At 47.9% G+C, this 23414-nt stretch overlaps 1 protein-coding gene across 1 annotated transcript in view; it reads right to left on the bottom strand.

Annotated features, from left to right (window-relative positions):
- LOC124022329 (lysosomal-trafficking regulator-like) overlaps positions 1-23414 on the bottom strand; it is a 92111-nt gene that overhangs the window by 48069 nt on the left and 20628 nt on the right. The window contains 1 exon segment of the mRNA XM_046337251.1: positions 17536-17630. Coding sequence (XP_046193207.1) covers positions 17536-17630 — 95 coding nt within the window.

The following is a 23414-nucleotide window of genomic DNA, read 5'->3' on the forward strand; positions in this document are numbered from 1 at the left end:
CTTTGTATCGAAGATAATTGTGTAGTCTAGAGCGATTTTCTAGGTTAGCTAGCCAGCTATTTTCGTTCTTTTAACGCAACGTAATCAACACTGCTAGCTAGCCAGCTAGCCCCAGATAGCAGCACTGTAGAAACTGAACGACTTGATTAGTGTAGTGTCAACAACGCAGCCACTGCCAGCTAGCCTACAAAGTCAACAACGCAGCCACTGCCAGCTAGCCTACTTCAGCAGTACTGTACCATTTTAATCATTTTAGTCAATAAGATTCTTGCTACGTAAGCTTAACTTTCTGAACATTCGAGACGTGTAGTCCACTTGTCATTCCAATCTCCTTTGCATTAGCGTAGCCTCTTCTGTAGCCTGTCAACTATGTGTCTGTCTATCCCTGTTCTCTCCTCTCTGCACAGACCATACAAACGCTCCACACCGCGTGGCCGCAGCCACCCTAATCTGGTGGTCCCAGCGCGCACGACCCACGGGAGTTCCAGGTCTCCGGTAGCCTCTGGAACTGCCGACCTGCGGCCAACAAGGCAGAGTTAATCTCAGCCTATGCCTCCCTCCAGGCCCTCTTCTTGGCACTGACGGAAACATGGATCACCACAGACAACACTGCTACTCCTACTGCTCTCTCTTCGTCCGCCCACGTGTTCTCGCACACCCCGAGAGCTTCTGGTCAGCGGGTGGTGGCACCGGGATCCTCATCTCTCCCAAGTGGTCATTCTCTCTTTCTCCCCTTACCCATCTGTCTATCGCATCCTTTGAATTCCATGCTGTCACAGTTACCAGCCCTTTCAAGCTTAACATCCTTATCATTTATCGCCCTCCAGGTTCCCTCAGAGAGTTCATCAATGAGCTTGATGCCTTGATAAGCTCCTTTCCTGAGGACGGCTCACCTCTCACAGTTCTGGGCGACTTTAACCTCCCCACGTCTACCTTTGACTCATTCCTCTCTGCATCCTTCTTTCCACTCCTCTCCTCTTTTGACCTCACCCTCTCACCTTCCCCCCTACTCACAAGGCAGGCAATACGCCGACCTCATCTTTACTAGATGCTGTTCTTCCACTAACCTCATTGCAACTCCCCTCCAAGTCTCCGACCACTACCTTGTATCCTTTTCCCTCTCGCTCTCATCCAACACCTCCCACACTGCCCCTACTCGGATGGTATCGCGCCGTCCCAACCTTCGCTCTCTCTCCCCGCTACTCTCTCCTCTTCCATCCTATCATCTCTTCCCTCTGCTCAAACCTTCTCAACCTATCTCCTGATTCTGCCTCCTCAACCCTCCTCTCCTCTCTTTCTGCATCCCTTGACTCTCTATGTCCCCTATCCTCCATGCCGGCTCGGTCCTCCCTCCGCTCCATGGCTCAACGACTCATTGCGAGCTCACAGAACAGCGTTCCGGGCAGCCGAGCGGAAATGGAGGAAAAACTCGCCCCTGCGGACCTGGCATCCTTTCTCTCCCTCCTCTCTACATTTTCCTCCTCTGTCTCTGCTGCTAAAGCCACTTTCTACCACTCTAAATTCCAAGCATCTGCCTCTAACCCTAGGAAGCTCTTTGCCACCTTCTCCTCCCTCCTGAATCCTCCTCCCCCTCCCTCCCTCCCCTCTCTGCAGATGACTTCGTCAACCATTTTGAAAAGGTCGACGACATCCGATCCTCGTTGCTAAGTCAAACGACACCGCTGGTTCTGCTCACACTGCCCTACCCTGTGCTCTGACCTCTTTCTCCCCTCTCTCTCCAGATGAAATCTCGCGTCTTGTGACGGCCGGCCGCCCAACAACCTGCCCGCTTGACCCTATCCCCTCCTCTCTTCTCCAGACCATTTCCGAGACCTTCTCCCTTACCTCACCTCGCTCATCAACTCATCCCTGACCGCTGGCTACGTCCCTTCCGTCTTCAAGAGAGCGAGAGTTGCACCCCTTCTGAAAAACCTACACTCGATCCCTCCGATGTCAACAACTACAGACCAGTATCCCTTCTTTCTTTTCTCTCCAAAACTCTTGAACGTGCCATCCTTGGCCAGCTCTCCCGCTATCTCTCTCTGAATGACCTTCTTGATCCAAATCAGTCAGGTTTCAAGACAAGTCATTCAACTGAGACTGCTCTTCTCTGTATCACGGAGGCGCTCCACACTGCTAAAGCTAACTCTCTCTCCTCTGCTCTCATCCTTCTAGACCTATCGGCTGCCTTCGATACTGTGAACCATCAGATCCTCCTCTCCACCCTCTCCGAGTTGGGCATCTCCCGCGCGGCCCACGCTTGGATTGCGTCCTACCTGACAGGTCGCTCCTACCAGGTGGTGTGGCGAGAATCTGTCTCCTCACCACGCGCTCTCACCACTGGTGTCCCCAGGGCTCTGTTCTAGGCCCTCTCCTATTCTCACTATACACCAAGTCACTTGGCTCTGTCATAACCTCACATGGTCTCTCCTATCATTGCTATGCAGACGACACACAATTAATCTTCTCCTTTCCCCCTTCTGATGACCAGGTGGCGAATCGCATCTCTGCATGTCTGGCAGACATATCAGTGTGGATGACGGATCACCACCTCAAGCTGAACCTCGGCAAGACGGAGTTGCTCTTCCTCCCGGGAAGGACTGCCCGTTCCATGATCTCGCCATCACGGTTGACAACTCCATTGTGTCCTCCTCCCAGAGCGCTAAGAACCTTGGCGTGATCCTGACAACACCCTGTCGTTCTCAACTAACATCAAGGCGGTGGCCCGTTCCTGTAGGTTCATGCTCTACAACATCCGCAGAGTACGACCCTGCCTCACACAGGAAGCGGCGCAGGTCCTAATCCAGGCACTTGTCATCTCCCGTCTGGATTACTGCAACTCGCTGTTGGCTGGGCTCCTGCCTGTGCCATTAAACCCCTACAACTCATCCAGAACGCCGCAGCCCGTCTGGTGTTCAACCTTCCCAAGTTCTCTCACGTCACCCCGCTCCTCCGCTCTCCACTGGCTTCCAGTTGAAGCTCGCATCCGCTACAAGACCATGGTGCTTGCCTACGGAGCTGCGAGGGGAACGGCACCTCAGTACCTCCAGGCTCTGATCAGGCCCTACACCCAAACAAGGGCACTGCATTCATCCACCTCTGGCCTGCTCGCCTCCCTACCACTGAGGAAGTACAGTTCCCGCTCAGCCCAGTCAAAACTGTTCGCTTCTCTGGCCCCCCAATGGTGGAACAAACTCCCTCACGACGCCAGGACAGCGGAGTCAATCACCACCTTCCGGAGACACCTGAAACCCCACCTCTTTAAGGAATACCTAGGATAGGATAAGTAATCCCTCTCACCCCCCCCTTTAAGATTTAGATGCACTATTGTAAAGTGACTGTTCCACTGGATGTCATAAGGTGAATGCACCAATTTGTAAGTCGCTCTGGATAAGAGCGTCTGCTAAATGACTTAAATGTAATGTAAATGTAATGATGAAACAGATGTTTGGAGGAAAAAGGGGGAGGCTTGCAAGCCGAAGAACACCATCCCAACCGTGAAGCACGGGGGTGGCAGCATCATGTTGTGGGGTGCTTTGCTGCAGGAGGGACTGGTGCACTCCACAAAATAGATGACATCATGAGGCAGGAAAATTATGTGGATATATTGAAGCAACATCTCAAGACATCAGTCAGGAAGTTAAAGCTTGGTCACAAATGGGTCTTTCAAATGGACAATGACCCCAACCATATTTCCAAAGTTGTGGCAAAATGGCTTAAGGACAACAAAGTCAAGGTATTTGAGTGGCCATCACAAAGCCCTGACCTCAATCCTATAGAAAATGTGTGGGCAGAACTTAAAAAGCGTGTTTGTGCAAGGAGACCTACAAACCTGACTCAGTTACACCAGCTCTGACTAGAATTAAATTGTGAAATTGTCGAATTGTGAAAAACTGAGTTGAAATGTATTTGGCCGAGGTTTATGTAAACTTTGACTTCAACTGTACATTATTTACCTTCAGAGGTGAATGTATAAAATCAGTTGCTGTGGTAATTGTTTTGTTGTTGTCCATTATCCTCAAACAATAGCATTTGTGTTGTTGTAATAGCTACTGTAAATTGGACACTGCAAAGACAGTAGAGAGACATTCTATTGAGACAGTAGACAGACATATACTGCAGAGACAGCAGAGAGAGACTAGAGACAGTAGACAGGGACAGACTGCAGAGACAGGGACAGACTGCAGAGACAGGGACAGACTGCAGAGACGGTAGACAGGGACAGACTGCAGAGACGGTAGACAGGGACTGCAGACTGAGAGACTGCAGAGACGGGACAGAGACTGCAGAGACGGTAGACAGGGACAGACTGCAGAGACGGTAGACAGGACAGACTGCAGAGACGGTAGACAGGGACAGACTGCAGAGACAGGGGGACAGACTGCAGAGACGGTAGACAGGGACAGACTGTAGAGACGGTAGAGAGGGACAGACTGTAGAGACGGTAGAGGGACAGACTGTAGACAGGGACAGACTGCAGAGACAGGTAGAGACAGGGACAGACTGCAGAGACGGTAGACAGGGACAGACTGCAGAGACGGTAGACAGGGACAGACTGCAGAGACGGTAGACAGGGACAGACTGCAGAGACGGTAGACAGGGACAGACTGCAGAGACGGTAGACAGGGACAGACTGCAGAGACGGTAGACAGGGACAGACTGCAGAGACAGACAGGGAGAGACAGAGACAGTAGACAGGGACAGACTGCAGAGACAGAGACAGACTGCAGAGACGGTAGACAGAGACAGTAGACAGGGACAGACTGCAGAGACAGTAGAGGCGGTAGACAGGGAGAGACTGCAGAGACGGTAGACAGGGACAGACTGCAGAGACGGTAGACAGGGACAGACTGCAGAGACGGTAGACAGGGACAGACTGCAGAGACAGGGACAGACTAGACAGGGACAGACTGCAGAGACGGTAGACAGGGACAGACTGCAGAGACGGTAGACAGGGACAGACTGCAGAGACGGTAGACAGGGACAGACTGTAGAGACGACGGGACAGACTGCAGACAGGGACAGACTGTAGAGACGGTAGACAGGGACAGACTGCAGAGACAGCAGAGAGAGACTAGAGACAGTAGAGACAGGGACAGACTGCAGAGACGGTAGACAGGGACAGACAGACTGCAGACAGGGGACAGGTAGACAGGGACAGGGACAGACTGTAGAGACGGTAGACAGGGACAGACTGTAGAGACAGCAGAGAGAGACTAGAGACAGTAGACAGGGACAGACTGCAGAGACGAGACAGTAGACAGGGACAGACTGTAGAGACGGTAGACAGGGACAGACTGTAGAGACGGTAGACAGGGACAGACTGTAGACAGTAGACAGGGACAGACTGTAGACAGGGACAGACTGCAGAGACAGCAGAGAGAGACTAGAGACAGTAGACAGAGACAGTAGACAGGGACAGACAGACTGTAGACAGGACAGACAGTGTAGAGACAGTAGACAGGGACAGACTGTAGAGACAGTAGACAGACAGACAGTAGACAGGGACAGCAGAGACAGTAGACAGGGACAGACTGTAGAGACAGTAGACAGGGACAGACTGTAGAGACAGTAGACAGGGACAGACTGACAGTAGACAGGGACAGACTGTAGAGGGACAGACTGTAGAGACAGTAGACAGGGACAGACTGTAGAGACAGTAGACAGGGACAGACTGTAGAGACAGTAGACAGGGACAGACTGTAGAGACAGTAGACAGGGACAGACTGTAGAGACAGTAGACAGGGACAGACTGTAGAGACAGTAGACAGGACAGACTGTAGAGACAGTAGACAGGGACAGACTGTAGAGACAGTAGACAGGACAGACTAGACAGGGACAGACTGTAGAGACAGTAGACAGGGACAGACTGTAGAGACAGTAGACAGGGACAGACTGTAGAGACAGTAGACAGGGACAGACTGCAGAGACAGCAGAGAGAGACTAGAGACAGTAGACAGGGACAGACTGTAGAGGGACAGACTGCAGAGACGGTAGACAGGGACAGACTGTAGAGACGGTAGACAGGGACAGACTGTAGAGACTGCAGAGACAGTAGACAGGGACAGACTGTAGAGACAGTAGACAGGGACAGACTGTAGAGACAGTAGACAGACTGGACAGAGAGAGAGACTGTAGAGACAGACTGCAGAGACGGTAGACAGGGACAGACTGTAGAGACAGTAGACAGGGACAGACTGTAGAGACAGTAGACAGGGACAGACTGTAGAGACAGTAGACAGGGACAGACTGTAGAGACAGTAGACAGGGACAGACTGTAGAGACAGTAGACAGGGACAGACTGAGACAGTAGATAGAGACAGACTAGAGACAGGACAGGGACAGACTGTAGAGACAGTAGACAGGGACAGACTGTAGAGACAGTAGACAGGGACAGACTGTAGAGACAGTAGACAGGGACAGACTGTAGAGACAGTAGACAGGGACAGACTGTAGAGACAGTAGACAGGGACAGACTGTAGAGACAGTAGACAGGGACAGACTGTAGAGACAGTAGACAGGGACAGACTGTAGAGACAGTAGACAGGGACAGACTGTAGAGACAGTAGACAGGGACAGACTGTAGAGACAGTAGACAGGGACAGACTGCAGAGACAGAGCCATTTTAGCAGACGCTTTATCCAAAGCGACTTACAGTCATGTGTGCATACATTCTACGTATGGGTGGTCCCAGGGATTGAACCCACTACCCTGGCGTTACAAGCGCCATGCTCTACCAACTGAGCTACACAGGACCACAGGAGACAGGGACAGACTGCAGAGACAGTAGACAGGGACAGACTGTAGAGACAGTAGACAGGGACAGACTGTAGAGACAGTAGACAGGGACAGACTGTAGAGACAGTAGACAGGGACAGACTGCAGAGACAGCAGAGAGAGACTAGAGACAGTAGACAGAGACAGTAGACAGGGACAGAAAGAGAGTAGAGAACACAGTATGCCAGCTGACCCGTGTAATTTCCTTAAAGTAGAAATTACATGACCGCTCTGTTCTTCACATGTTCTCAAATAGGTTCCTCACAAAATAAACATCTAAACCTCGGTGTGTATTTGGTGTTAGAGTTGTTTACACATAAAATCCCACTAGAGCAGCGCTTCCCAACCTAAAGAACAAATTAACTGAAAATAGAAACATCATCATTTCTCCTGAGACCAAGATTGAGGGCTTTGAACCCTCATCCTAAAATCCCTAAATATCCACAGCCTTGAAGGTAAAACATCTTAAAAGCAGCAAAACAGATTAGATGGGAAGGCAGTGTTGTGTTCATGTCTTCGTGCTCTAAAAGTAGAAAGTAAAAACACGAAGCTCTGTTATCAACCAGCCTGAATGTATGACTGAGGCTTGTGTCCAGAATGGCACCCTATTCTATTGTCAAAAAGGGGGGTAGGTTGTGGGCGGGCAGGGGCGTGGCGGGGGTGGAGTTGAGCAGTCAGAAACGGTGATGGACATAGAGTCTTTTCAGCTTGCCAAACGGTAGGTTACCATGACGTCAGATCGCCTCTGGTCACCATTTACTCTATTTCTGCAGTGAGGATTCTTTAGAGAAATATTTCACAGCTGATCCGCAGATAATCGTTGTTTTGATCTCAAAACCAGTATTCGCAGTCTGTAAATCGGGAGCCAAATGAATGGCTCTTTCACCGATGATTTCGGTTCCTGACATCCACCAAAACAGTTCCACATTTTTTTGTTCGCATCTCTAATGTTTTTAATGATCAGATAATTCAGTTGTAACTGTCTCATATTTTACACACAACTTTAACTATGTTCCAGACTCTTCTCTACTCCCGTCTTTAGTACTGTACGACTCCGACTCCGTCTTTAGTACTGTACGACTCCGACTCCGTCTTTAGTACTGTACGACTCCGACTCCCGTCTTTAGTACTGTACGACTCGACTCCGTCTTTAGTACTGTACGACTCCGACTCCCGTCTTTAGTACTGTACGACTCCGACTCCCGTCTTTAGTACTGTACGACTCCGACTCCCGTCTTTAGTACTGTACGACTCCGACTCCCGTCTTTAGTACTGTACGACTCCGACTCCGTCTTTAGTACTGTACGACTCCCTCCGTCTTTAGTACTGTACGACTCGACTCCCGTCTTTAGTACTGTACGACTCGACTCCCGTCTTTAGTACTGTACGACTCCGACTCCGTCTTTAGTACTGTACGACTCGACTCCCGTCTTTAGTACTGTACGACTCGACTCCCGTCTTTAGTACTGTACGACTCGACTACCGTCTTTAGTACTGTACGACTCTACTACCGTCTTTAGTACTGTACGACTCTACTACCGTCTTTAGTACTGTACGACTCTACTACCGTCTTTAGTACTGTACGACTCTACTACTGTCTTTAGTACTGTACGACTCTACTACTGTCTTTAGTACTGTACGACTCTACTACTGTCTTTAGTACTGTACGACTCTACTACTGTCTTTAGTACTGTACGACTACTACTGTCTTTAGTACTGTACGACTACTACTGTCTTTAGTACTGTACGACTACTACTGTCTTTAGTACTGTACGACTCTACTACTGTCTTTAGTACTGTACGACTCTACTACTGTCTTTAGTACTGTACGACTCTACTACTGTCTTTAGTACTGTACGACTCTACTACTGTCTTTAGTACTGTACGACTCTACTACTGTCTTTAGTACTGTACGACTCTACTACTGTCTTTAGTACTGTACGACTCTACTACTGTCTTTAGTACTGTACGACTCTACTACTGTCTTTAGTACTGTACGACTCTACTACTGTCTTTAGTACTGTACGACTCTACTACTGTCTTTAGTACTGTACGACTCAGACTACTTATTTTCTTCGAATAGCCTGATTAGAAACGGTCTCTGGTGCACATGGGAACAATTACACAGGCTGTGACTTATTTCTTGGTCGACTCGTACCAACATCTCAGCACATAATTGGCTAAATGAATCCAACCGAATAAGCCTAATTAAAATAACAGTGATGAAGGACATGAGCACGGTCAGAGCTTGTGGCTGAGCAGTACCAGAGCTTGTGGCTGAGCAGTACCAGAGCTTGTGGCTGAGCAGTACCAGAGCTTGTGGCTGAGCAGTACCAGAGCTTGTGGCTGAGCAGTACCAGAGCCTAATTGGAGCGAGAGTGAACGCCCGAGAGCAGTCACCCGGACAGATGAAACTGTAGGTTTGCACAACAAGCTGTCAGAAAATGTGCTCGTTGTCCTCATCAGGGTCTTGACCTGACTGCAGTGCAGCGTCTTAACTGACTTCAAATGGGCAGGCAGGAACAGAGTGCCCCCTGGTGGAGGTGGGGTTATGGTATGGGCAGGTAGGAACAGAGTGCCCAGTGGTGGAGGTGGGGTTATGGTATGGGCAGGCAGGAACAGAGTGCCCCCTGGTGGAGGTGGGGTTATGGTATGGGCAGGCAGGAACAGAGTGCCCCCTGGTGGAGGTGGGGTTATGGTATGGGCAGGCAGGAACAGAGTGCCCCCTGGTGGAGGTGGGGTTATGGTATGGGCAGGCAGGAACAGAGTGCCCCCTGGTGGAGGTGGGGTTATGGTATGGGCAGGTAGGAACAGAGTGCCCCCTGGTGGAGGTGAGGTTATGGTATGGGCAGGCAGGCAGGAACAGAGTGCCCCCTGGTGGAGGTGGGGTTATGGTATGGGCAGGTAGGAACAGAGTGCCCCCTGGTGGAGGTGAGGTTATGGTATGGGCAGGCAGGCAGGAACAGAGTGCCCCCTGGTGGAGGTGGGGTTATGGTATGGGCAGGCAGGAACAGAGTGCCCCCTGGTGGAGGTGGGGTTATGGTATGGGCAGGCAGGAACAGAGTGCCCCCTGGTGGAGGTGGGGTTATGGTATGGGCAGGCAGGAACAGAGTGCCCCCTGGTGGAGGTGGGGTTATGGTATGGGCAGGCAGGAACAGAGTGCCCCTGGTGGAGGTGGGGTTATGGTATGGGCAGGCAGGAACAGAGTGCCCCCTGGTGGAGGTGGGGTTATGGTATGGGCAGGCAGGAACAGAGTGCCCCCTGGTGGAGGTAGGGTTATGGTATGGGCAGGCAGGAACAGAGTGCCCCTGGTGGAGGTGGGGTTATGGTATGGGCAGGCAGGAACAGAGTGCCCCTGGTGGAGGTGGGGTTATGCCTATCATTATATCAACTGACTGATTTCCTTAAACTTATTCAGGCTAGGTCTATTTTTCTCCACTTCCTGTCTGACTGACCTGCCCAAAGTAAACTGCCTGTTGCTCAGGCACAGAACCTATGCATATAATTGGTACCATTGGATAGAAAACACTTTGAAGTTTGTAGAAATGTTTAAATGATGCATGAGACTATAACACAATAGATATGGTAGGAGAACATCCAAAGAAAAACTCATACAATGGAAAGCTATGGGTCATTTGCTATTCCAACTCACAGATTGCAATTCCTATGGCTTCCACTAGATGTCAACAATCTTTGTTCTAGGTTTCAGGCTTGTTTCTTCCCAAACAAGGAAGAATTTAGAGTTTTGATACTGAGTCAGAGTTGGAAATCAGTCTGTGCGCGTTGAACTTCTTTCCGTATGAAATATTATAGTTTGATTACATTTTAGGGTACCTGAGGATTACATAGACATGTATGTTGCCTTGTTTTAACAAAGTTTAGCGGTAGCTTTTGGATTCCTTTATCTGCATGTTGAATGAGTAGATTACTCAAATTGATGGCTCCAACTAACAAGACTTTTAAGACATAAAGGACTGGAACTCTTTGGATTGCAAAACAGAGGAAGACTATCAAAAAGTAAAGTGAATATTTAAATCCTATTTATGATTTTACAAAGTCTGTGCTGGTTGAAAAATATTTTGATGTGGGGCACTGTCCTCAAACAATCGCATGGCATGCTTTGGCAGTAAAGCCTATTGTAAATCGGACAGTGCAGTTAGATTAACAAGCTTTTAAGCTTTTAACTGATATAAGACACTTGTTTGTACATAAATGTTTAATATCCATAATTTATGACTATTTATTTGAGTTGCGTGCCCTCCAAGTTCCCCGGAAGCTGTCGACGAGCCCTAAGAACTCTGTAGAACTAAGTAAAATGTTGATGTTTCCATTTTGGTTCAGTGTATTTTTTCTACATCTGGTTTTAGTCATTTAAGTTTACACAGAAAGCATTAATATATTGATTTTTTTAACACACGGATTGGACTTAAGCGTCCCAAAATATGGCTTCAGGTGGCCCACCCCAGGATTCAAATGGCAGACAAATCCCTGGTAGTGTATTGCACTATAGGGAATATGGTGCCACTTCTAGACGCAACTCTAGACTCCACACGGGGCCCGCCCTGGCCTCCACACGGGCCCTGGCCTCCACACGGGCCCTGGCCTCCACACGGGCCCTGGCCTCCACACGGGCCCTGGCCTCCACACGGGCCCTGGCCTCCACACGGGCCCTGGCCTCCACACGAAAACAAAGTGTTGGAGAAGAACGTAAAAGTGCAATATGCGCCATGTAAGAAAGCTAACGTTTCAGTTCCTTGTTCAGAACATATGAAAGCTGGTGGTTCCTTTTAACATGAGTCTTCAATATTCCAAGGTAAGAGGTTTTAGGTTGTAGTTAATATAGTATTTATAGGACTATTTCATATACCTTTGACTATTGGATGTTCTTATAGGCACTTTAGTATTGCCAGTGTAACAGTATAGCTTCCGTCCCTCTCCTCGCTCCTCCCTGGGCTCGAACCAGCAACACAACGACAACAGCCACCACATCGAAGCAGAGTTACCCATACAGAGCAAGGGGAACAACCACCCCCAAGGCTCAGAGCGAGTGAAGTTTGAAACGCTATTAGCGCGCTAACTAGCCAGCCATTTCACTTCGGTCACACCAGCCTCATCTCAGGAGTTGATAGGTTTGAAGTCATAAACAGCGCAATGCTTGACGCACAAGGAAGAGCTGCTGGCAAAATGCAAAAGTGCTGTTTGAATGAATGTTTACACGCCTGCTTCTGCCTACCACCGCTCAGTCAGATACTTAAGATACTTGTATGCTCAGTCAGATTATATGCAACGCAGGACACGCTAGATAATATCTAGTAATATTAACCATGTGTAGTTAACTAGTGATTATGATTGATTGTTTTTTATAAGTTAAGTTTAATGCTAGCTAGCAACTTACCTTTGCTAACTGCATTCGCGTAAGGTGGAGTGCAATGAGAGGCAGGTGGTTAGAGCTTTGGACTAATTAACTGTAAAGGTGCAAGATTGAATCCCCCGAGCTGACAAGGTGAAAATCTGTCATTCTGCCCCTGAACAAGGCAGTTAACCCACCGTTCCCAGGCCGTCATTGAAAATAAGAATGTGTTCTTAACTGACTTGTCTAGTTAAATAAAGATTAAATTAAGTAGTAAATTTTTTTTTTTTTAAGTCAAATAAATACCGATTTCCGATTGTTATGAAAACATGAAATCGGCCCTCATTAATCAGCCATTCTGATTAATCGGTCGACCTCTAGTCTCCACCACAGACACACATTATTCTCACATTATATTCACATTCAGATCATTTTCATAGTTATTACAACATACGTTGTTAAAGTTATTACTTACAAAATACGTTCTTGAATAGGAATGAAACTATTTGACAACTGGATGCAAATATAAACGCAGGAAAATTATTAAGTAAAGAAAGTCTGATATTGTGACAGGATTTCTTGAAACAGTTCGAGCTAGACACTTCAGTCCCCCAACGCACCTTGAGGTGACACTTCTCACTTCCTCACAACAAATCCTCTTTCTGCCTCACAACAAATCCTCTTTCTGCCACCATTGAGTTACACACCCCTTCATACGTTACTACACGCAAAAAAAACTTCATTTAACTAGGCAAGTCAGTTAAGAACTCATTCTTACTTACAATGACTGCCTTGTTCAGGGAACAGTGGGTTAACTGCCTTGTTCAGGGGAACAGTGGGTTAACTGCCTTGTTCAGGGGAACAGTGGGTTAACTGCCTTGTTCAGGGGAACAGTGGGTTAACTGCCTTGTTCAGGTGGGTTAACTGCCTTGTTCAGGGGAACAGTGGGTTAACTGCCTTGTTCAGGGAACTGCCTTGTTCAGGGAACAGTGGGTTAACTGCCTTGTTCAGGGGAACAGTGGGTTAACTGCCTTGTTCAGGGGAACAGTGGGTTAACTGCCTTGTTCAGGGAACAGTGGGTTAACTGCCTTGTTCAGGGGAACAGTGGGTTAACTGCCTTGTTCAGGGGAACAGTGGGTTAACTGCCTTGTTCAGGGGAACAGTGGGTTAACTGCCTTGTTCAGGGGAACAGTGGGTTAACTGCCTTGTTCAGGGGAACAGTGGGTTAACTGCCTTGTTCAGGGGAACAGTGGGTTAACTGCCTTGTTCAGGGGAACAGGGAACAATGGGTTAACTGCCTTGTTCAGGGGAACAGTGCCTTGTTCAGGGGAACAGTGGGTTAACTGCCTTGTTCAGGGAACAGTGGGTTAACTGCCTTGTTCAGGGAACAGTGGGTTAACTGCCTTGTTCAGGGGAACAGTGGGTTAACTGCCTTGTTCAGGTTCCAGGAACAGTGGGTTAACTGCCTTGTTCAGGGGAACAGTGGGTTAACTGCCTTGTTCAGGGGAACAGTGGGTTAACTGCCTTGTTCAGGGGAACAGTGGGTTAACTGCCTTGTTCAGGGGCAGAACATATTTTTACCCTGTCAGCTCGGGGATTCGATCTAGCAACCTTTCGGTTACTGGCCCAACGCTCTAACCACTATGCTACGGAGCCTTCCAATACACATTTATGTCAGTCCATGTGTGTGTGATATCTATCACACACACTTCCATCTCTCCAATGCCAAAACAATCATCATCAACCCACCAAAGATTAGTCTGAGTACTTTCCCTCCAGTCAATGGTTTGACAATCAATAATCATCATCAACCCACCAAAGATTAGTCTGTGTACTTTCCCTCCAGTCAATGGTTTGACAATCAATAATCATCAACCCACCAAAGATTAGTGTGAGTACTTTCCCTCCAGTCAATGTGGTTTGACAATCAATAATCATCATCAACCCACCAAAGATTAGTCTGAGTACTTTCCCTCCAGTAAATGTGGTTTGATCCAGGCGTAGGGATACAATCTGCTGCTTCCTCCACGGCCCTAATGACTGGCGGTCCTGTTTTTAGCAGAAAATTACATTAAATGGAGATTTCACATTTTCCAGATTTGGAGAGTTGATCAGTGGATCACATAAAGGCATGTGATGAGGGAGCTAGCTAGGAGAGGGCTAACCTCTGGGGAGCTAGCTAGGAGAGGGCTAACCTCTGGGGAGCTAGCTAGGAGAGGGCTAACCTCTGGGGAGCTAGCTAGGAGAGGGCTAACCTCTGGGGAGCTAGCTAGGAGAGGGCTAACCTCTGGGGAGCTAGCTAGGAGAGGGGGCAACCTCTGGGGAGCTAGCTAACCTCTGGGGAGCTAGCTAGAGAGGGCTAACCTCTGGGGAGCTAACTAGGAGAGGGCTAACCTCTGGGGAGCTAGCTAGGAGAGGGCTAACCTCTGGGGAGCTAGCTAGGAGAGGGCTAACCTCTGGGAGCTAGCTAGGGAGAGGGCTAACCTCTGGGAGCTAGCTAGGAGAGGGCTAACCTCTGGGGAGCTAGCTAGGAGAGGGCGGTGAAGCAGTGTGTTAAGTTGTGTGTGTGGGGGGGGGGGGGGGGGGTTGGCCTATGGGGAGCTAGCTAAGAGAGGAACAGTGTGCGCGCCTATGGGGAGCTAGGAAACACAGGGACTGATGGTTGGAGCAAAGCTGAGTTAGAAGAATGACACCACTATGACAACTCCAACTCCCCCGACCACAACCGGCTGTTCCTACTGCTAAAGAAAGTGCATCTGAAACTTACAAAACACAAAGCTGTAACCGGTGGTCGATAGCTACAAATGACACAGCAAAGATTTTAACTGCGAAGAAGACAACTGTTGATGCTTTGACCCTTGTTACCACACAATCTAGAGTGGTTACTCTGCCCGAGAGCACCACCACTGTGTGTGACATTAGTTCTACAACACCAATCAATCACTGCTAATATCATGTTACCCATAAAGACCACACCCATTAAAACGGATAAAGAGCTCTACTTGCTCGACCATTTTAAAGTAATCAAACCAACTGGGTTCCAGCCAATGAACCAATTTTATTAAATCAAAATTGGGTTGATTGTTTGTGGCCGGGGACTTTAATGCAGGGAAACTTGTGTGATTTTACCTCATTTCTACCAGCATGTTAAATGTGAAACAGAGGAGAAAATAAATAAACTCTTGACCTCCTTTACTCCCACAGAGATGCACAAAGCTCTAGACCTCCTTTACTCCACAGAGATGCACAAAGCTCTAGACCTCCTTTACTCCACACAGAGATGCACAAAGCTCTAGACCTCCCTTTACTCCAGAGATGCACAAAGCTCTAGACCTCCTTTACTCACACAGAGATGCACAAAGCTCTAGACCTCCTTTATTCCACACAGAGATGCAAAAGATGCACAAAGCTCTAGACCTCCTTTACTCCACACAGAGATGCAAAGCTCTAGACCTCCTTTACTCCACAGAGATGCAAAGCTCTAGACCTCCTTTACTCCACACAGAGATGCACAAAGCTCTAGACCTCCTTTACTCCACACAGAGATGCAGACAAAGCTCTAGACCTCCTTTACTCCACACAGAGATGCACAAAGCTCTAGACCTCCTTTACTCCACAGAGATGCACAAAGCTCTAGACCTCCTTTACTCCACAGAGATGCACAAAGCTCTAGACTCCTTTACTCCACACAGAGATGCACAAAGCTCTAGACCTCCTTTACTCCACACAGAGATGGAAAGCTCTAGACCTCCTTTACTCCACACAGAGATGGAAAAGCTCTAGACCTCCTTTACTCCACACAGAGATGCACAAAGCTCTAGACCTCCTTTACTCCACACAGAGATGCAAAGCTCTAGACTCCTTTATCTAAGCTCTAGACAGATGCACAAAGCTCTAGACCTCCTTTACTCCACACAGAGATGGAAAGCTCTAGACCTCCTTCTCCACACAGAGATGCACAAAGCTCTAGACCCTCCTTTACTCCCACACAGAGATGCAAAGCTCTAACCTCCTTTACTCCACACAGAGATGCACAAAGCTCTAGACCTCCTTTACTCCACAGAGATGCACAAAGCTCTAGACCTCCTTTACTCCACACAGAGATGCACAAGCTCTGACCTCCTTTACTCCACACAGAGATGCACAAAGCTCTCCTCGCCCTCCATTTGGCAAATCTGACTAATACTATCCTCCCGATTCCTGCTTACAAGCAAAAAAAAAGCAGGAAGCACCAGATGCTAAACTACAGGTCTGTTTTGCTATCACAGACTGAAATATGTTCCGGGATTCTTCCCGATGGCATTGAGGAGTACACCACATCAGTCACTGGCTTCATAAATAAGTGCATTGATGACGTCGTCCCCACAGTGACCGTACGTACATACCTAACCAGAAGCCATGGATTACAGGCAACATCCACGCTGAGCTAAAGGGTAGAGCTGCCGCTTTCAATGAGCGGGACTCTGGCCCGGAAGCTTTTAAGAAGTCTCCTATGCACCTTGAACCATCAAACAGCAGCGCCAATACAGGACTCAGATTGAATCCTACAACACCGACTCAGAAGCTCGTCGGAGCTGCCCAGTGACGTGAAACTACCAGACAAGCTCTTACTTCTATGCTCGCTTCAAGGCAAGCAACACTGAAGCATGCTTGAGAGTACCAACTGTTCTAGATGACCATGTCATCACGCTCTCCGTAGCCGATGTGAGTAAGACTTTTAAACAGGTCAACATTCACAAGGCCGCAGGGCCAGACATATACTCCGAGCATGCGCTGACCAAATGGCAAGTGTCTTCACTGACATTTTTCAACCTCTTTCTGTCAGAGTCTGTAATACTAACATGTTTCAAGCAGACCACCATAGTCCATGTGCCCAAGAACACTAAGGCAACCTGCCTAAATGACTAGCGACCGCAGCACTCATATCTGTAGTCATGAAGTGATAACGAAGGATGAGCTAACGAAGGATGAGAAATATGTTAACTCTTTTGGGATAGGGGACAGCATTTTCACTTTTGGATGAATAGCGTGCCCAGAGTGAACTGCATCCTACTCTGTACCAGATGCTAATATATGCATATTATTATTAGTATTAGAGGTCAACCGATTATGATTTTTCTTCGACAATACCAATACCAATTATTGGAGGACCAAAAAAAGCCAATATATTTTTCATTAACCTTTGACTATTGGATGTTCTTATAGGCACTATAGTATTGCCAGTGTAACAGTATAAATCGGTGACGTCTAATCCAGACTTCTGTTGCGTAACAGGAGGGTTACAGACAAACATCCATCAGACTTGTCTTCAGGGGTCGCATTAGCTTTCAGAAATAGGCATTTTCAAAATTGCAGACCAACAAAACAAATTCATTTCATCGGAGTCAGGAAGTTCACAAAGACCTTACCAGAACTTCAGAGCATCCTTGTTGCCATGGCTGTTGTGGAGGTGGCGGACACAGTGGAACAGACACAGGAAACTCTCCAGGCACTGAAGACTGACCTGAGAGGGAGAGAAGAGAAGGAGAAGATTGACCTCCGGGTGTCTAAGATCAAAATAGAGTGTTCCTAGTATCTCCCATTTAAAATGTCCACCCATAAATGTTGACGGTACGAGAGATCTTAGCTCAGGCTCACATAGCTAGGATGCGGGGCTATGCCCTCACGGGGCTCGTGCTACCTCACGTAGCTAGGATACGGGGCTCACGTAGCTAGGATACGGGGCTACCTCACGTAGCTGGGATACGGGGCTACGTGCTAGGGATACCTCACGTAGCTGGGATGCGGGGCTCGTGCTGGGATACCTCTGGGACCCCTACGTGCTCCAGGATACGGGGCTCGTGCTACCTCACGTAGCTAGGATACGGGGCTACCTCACGTAGCTAGGATACGGGGCTACGTGCTACCTCACGTAGGATGTCACGCTAGGATACGGGGCTACGTGCTACCTCACGTAGCTAGGATACGGGTTAGCTAGCTCTTTAGGTCACCATGTCTCACCATGTCCAATAGCTCATTAAGTCACCATGTCTCACCATGTCCAATAGCTCATTAAGTCACCATGTCTCACCATGTCCAATAGCTCATTAAGTCACCATGTCTCACCATGTCCACTAGCCAGCTCATTAAGTCACCATGTCTCCACTCATTAAGTCACCATGTCCACTAGCCAGCTCATTAAGTCACCATGTCCACTAGCCAGCTCATTAAGTCACCATGTCCACTAGCCAGCTCATTAAGTCACCATGTCCACTAGCCAGCTCATTAAGTCACCATGTCCACTAGCGAGCTCATTAAGGCACCATGTCTCACCATGTCCACTAGCTAGCTCATTAAGTCACCATGTCCACTAGCTAGCTCATTAAGTCACCATGTCCACTAGCTAGCTCATTAAGTCACCATGTCCACTAGCTAGCTCATTAAGTCAACATGTCCACTAGCTAGCTCATTAAGTCAACATGTCCACTAGTGAGCTCATTAAGTCACCATGTCCACTAGCTAGCTCATTAAGTCACCATGTCTCACCATGTCCACTCACGAGCTCATTAAGTCACCATGTCCACTAGCTAGCTCATTAAGTCACCATGTCTCACCATGTCCACTCACGAGCTCATTAAGTCACCATGTCCACTTGCGAGCTCATTAAGTCACCATGTCCACTAGCGAGCTCATTAAGGCACCATGTCTCACCATGTCCACTAGCGAGCTCATTAAGTCACCATGTCCACTTGCTAGCTCATTAAGTCACCATGTCCACTAGCTAGCTCATTAACCATGTCTCACCATGTCCACTAGCTAGCTCATTAAGTCACCATGTCCACTAGCTAGCTCATTAAGTCACCATGTCCATAGCTAGCTCATTAAGATCAACATGTCCACTTAGCTAGCTCATTAAGTCACCATGTCCACTTGTGAGCTCATTAAGTCACCATGTCCACTTGCGAGCTCATTAAGTCACCATGTCCACTTGCGAGCTCATTAAGTCACCATGTCCACTTGCGAGCTCATTAAGGCACCATGTCTCACCATGTCCACTTGCGAGCTCATTAAGTCACCATGTCCACTAGCGAGCTCATTAAGGCACCATGTCTCACCATGTCCACTTGCGAGCTCATTAGGTCACCATGCCCACTAGCGAGCTCATTAGGTCACCATGGCCACTCGCGAGCTCATTAGGTCACCATGGCCACTCGCGAGCTCATTAAGTCACCATGGCCACTCGCGAGCTCATTAAGTCACCATGGCCACTCGCGAGCTCATTAAGTCACCATGGCCACTCACGAGCTCATTAAGTCACCATGGCCACTCACGAGCTCATTAAGTCACCATGGCCACTCACGAGCTCATTAAGTCACCATGGCCACTCACGAGCTCATTAAGTCACCATGGCCACTCACGAGCTCATTAAGTCACCATGGCCACTCACGAGCTCATTAAGTCACCATGGCCACTCACGAGCTCATTAAGTCACCATGGCCACTCACGAGCTCATTAAGTCACCATGTCCACGAGCTAGCTCATTAAGTCACCATGTCCACTTGCGAGCTCATTAAGTCACCATGTCCACTTGCGAGCTCATTAAGTCACCATGTCCACTAGCCAGCTCATTAAGTCACCATGTCCACTAGCCAGCTCATTAAGTCACCATGTCCACTAGCCAGCTCATTAAGTCACCATGTCCACTAGCGAGCTCATTAAGTCACAATGTCCACTAGCGAGCTCATTAAGTCACAATGTCCACTAGCTAGCTCATTAAGTCACCATGTCCACTAGCTAGCTCATTAAGTCACCATGTCCACTAGCTAGCTCATTAAGTCACCATGTCCACTAGCTAGCTCATTAAGTCACCATGTCCACTAGCTAGCTCATTAAGTCACCATGTCCACTAGCGAGCTCATTAAGTCACCATGTCCACTAGCGAGCTCATTAAGTCACCATGTCCACTAGCGAGCTCATTAAGTCACCATGTCCACTAGCGAGCTCATTAAGTCACCATGTCCACTTGCGAGCTCATTAAGTCACCATGTCCACTTGCTAGCTCATTAAGTCACCATGTCCACTAGCGAGCTCATTAAGTCACCAGGTCCACTAGCTAGCTCATTAAGTCACCATGTCCACTAGCTAGCTCATTAAGGCACCATGTCTCACTCATTAAGTCCACATGTCCACTCGAGCTCATTAAGTCACCATGTCCACTAGCGAGCCTAGTAAGTCACCATGTCCACTAGCTAGCTCATTAAGTCACCATGTCCATCAGCGAGCTCATTAAGTCACCATGTCCACTCGCGAGCTCATTAAGTCACCATGTCCACTCGCGAGCTCATTAAGTCACCAGGTCCACTCGCGAGCTCATTAAGTCACCAGGTCCACTTGCGAGCTCATTAAGTCACCAGGTCCACTTGCGAGCTCATTAAGTCACCATGTCCACTAGCGAGCTCATTAAGGCACCATGTCTCACCATGTCCACTAGCGAGCTCATTAAGTCACCATGTCCACTAGCGAGCTCATTAAGGCACCATGTCTCACCATGTCCACTCGCGAGCTCATTAAGTCACCATCAAATCAAATTTATTTATATAGCCCTTCGTACATCAGCTGATATCTCAAAGTGCTGTACAGAAACCCAGCCTAAAACCCCAAACAGCAAACAATGCAGGTGTAAAAGCACCATGTCCACTAGCGAGCTCATTAAGGCACCATGTCTCACCATGTCCACTTGCGAGCTCATTAAGTCACCATGTCCACTAGCGAGCTCATTAAGGCACCATGTCCACTCGCGAGCTCATTAAGTCACCATGTCCACTAGCGAGCTCATTAAGGCACCATGTCTCACCATGTCCACTCGCGAGCTCATTAAGTCACCATGTCCACTAGCGAGCTCATTAAGTCACCATGTCCACTAGCGAGCTCATTAAGTCACCATGTCCACTAGCGAGCTCATTAAGTCACCATGTCCACTAGCGAGCTCATTAAGTCAGATGTAGCAGAGCTGGATTGATACTGTGTCCTGTAGCAGCACAACACCAGAGCCTGACATTCAGACAGGTGGGACTTTCCAAAACAGGAAGAGCAGAGAAAGACAAGCCGCCTGACTTCAGCAGCATCACTCCCTCCCGTCTTGCTCGGTCGTCTATGCTACATTATTCAGGTGACTACCTCAGTCGTGGCCCTGCTCTGCCAGACACTGGGATGGAGGGACTGAATGGGTTGTCAGGTCCACACAGCAGAGCAGGGCCAACTGTTTAGTTTGACAGCTCACAGCATGATGTGGTGACTCAACATCCTTCCTCTGTGTATTACAACATTCAGTGGTCAACAGGAAAAGACTCCTCAAACTTCTTCCACCATCAGAGGTCTTTGTCTTAACAGTACTGGGTCTTACAGTAACTAACTTCACAGTTACTGTAAAGTGGTGTTAACTGTTTTCCAGTAACTAGGCTAGCCTTACTGTAAAACTTAGTTAGCTACACTCTCCTGTAAGAGTGCTAACTGTGTTTTACAGTAACATCAACAACATTAAAACAAGAGCACACTACAAGAGCCAGACTGACCAGTGTCAAGAGAGGACAGGGCAGGACAGCAGTGGGCACCCCAGGAGGAGGTCCTGGGAGGGACAGAGGTCCTGAGAGGGACAGAGGTCCTGGACATCCCGAAGGGTATACTGGACAAGTAGCATCAGACATGCCCCACCCACCCGAGGATCAGACATGCCCCACCCACCCGAGGATCTATTTCCTGTGTTTGAGGGGTGCAACATCCACTTCACTGTGTTGATTTCTGTCACCCTCTTTCAGACTCTTGTGCCTGTCATTGCTTGTGCCTGTCATTTTTTCCCTGTAACGTTACGACTGCAGAAATGTTTGTAGTGATCCATCAAACACACCCAGGTAATGGCTGAAATGGGCTCAACAGAATACATTCTTTCATTAGCGTCGATAAAGCTAAATCTTTGGTCAGTGAATTAACGCTTCGACAGGGCCTTCGGAAAGCATTCACACACCTGGACTTGTTACACATTTTGTTGTTACAGCCTTAGTTTACAAATGGATTCAACTGGTATTTGTTGTCACTGGGCTACACACACACACACAATACTTCATAATGTCAACGTGGAATTATGTTTTTAGAAATGTTTACAAATCAATCTAAAAAATGCACAGCTGAAACATGAATAAGTATTAATCCTTGTTACGGCACGCCTACAGCTGAAACGTGAATAAGTATTAATCCTTGTTATGGCACGCCTACAGCTGAAACGTGAATAAGTATTAATCCTTGTTACGGCACGCCTACAGCTGAAACGTGAATAAGTTTTAATCCTTGTTACGGCACGCCTACAGCTGAAACGTGAATAAGTATTAATCCTTGTTACGGCACGCCTACAGCTAAAACGTGAATAAGTATTAATCCTTGTTACGGCACGCCTACAGCTAAAACGTGAATAAGTATTAATCCTTGTTATGGCACGCCCACAGCTGAAACGTGAATAAGTATTACATCTCCTTGTTATGGCACGCCTACAGCTGAAACGTGAATAAGTATTAAATCTCCTTGTTACGGCACGCCTACAGCTGAAACGTGAATAAGTATTAATCCTCCTTGTTATGGCACGCCTACAGCTGAAACGTGAATGAGTATTAAACCTCCTTGTTATGGCACGCCTACAGCTGAAACGTGAATAAGTATTAATCCTCCTTGTTATGGCACGCCCACAGCTGAAACGTGAATAAGTATTAATCCTCCTTGTTAGCTGAAACGTGAATAAGTATTAATCCTCCTTGTTATGGCACGCCTACAGCTGAAACGTGAATAAGTATTAAATCTCCTTGTTATGGCACGCCTACAGCTGAAACGTGAATAAGTATTAAATCTCCTTGTTATGGCACGCCTACAGCTGAAACGTGAATAAGTATTAATCCTTGTTACGGCACGCCTACAGCTGAAACGTGAATAAGTATTAATCCTCCTTGTTATGGCACGCCCACAGCTGAAACGTGAATGAGTATTAATCCTCCTTGTTATGGCACGCCTACAGCTGAAACGTGAATAAGTATTAAATCTCCTTGTTATGGCACGCCTACAGCTGAAACGTGAATAAGTATTAAATCTCCTTGTTATGGCACGCCTACAGCTGAAACGTGAATAAGTATTCATCCTTGTTATGGCACGCCTACAGCTGAAACGTGAATAAGTATTAAATCTCCTTGTTACGGCACGCCTACAGCTGAAACGTGAATAAGTATTAAACCTCTTTGTTACGGCACGCCTACAGCTGAAACGTGAATAA

The sequence above is a fragment of the Oncorhynchus gorbuscha genome, unplaced genomic scaffold (genome assembly GCF_021184085.1).
Source record: "Oncorhynchus gorbuscha isolate QuinsamMale2020 ecotype Even-year unplaced genomic scaffold, OgorEven_v1.0 Un_scaffold_1337, whole genome shotgun sequence".
Taxonomy (NCBI): Eukaryota; Metazoa; Chordata; class Actinopteri; order Salmoniformes; family Salmonidae; genus Oncorhynchus; species Oncorhynchus gorbuscha.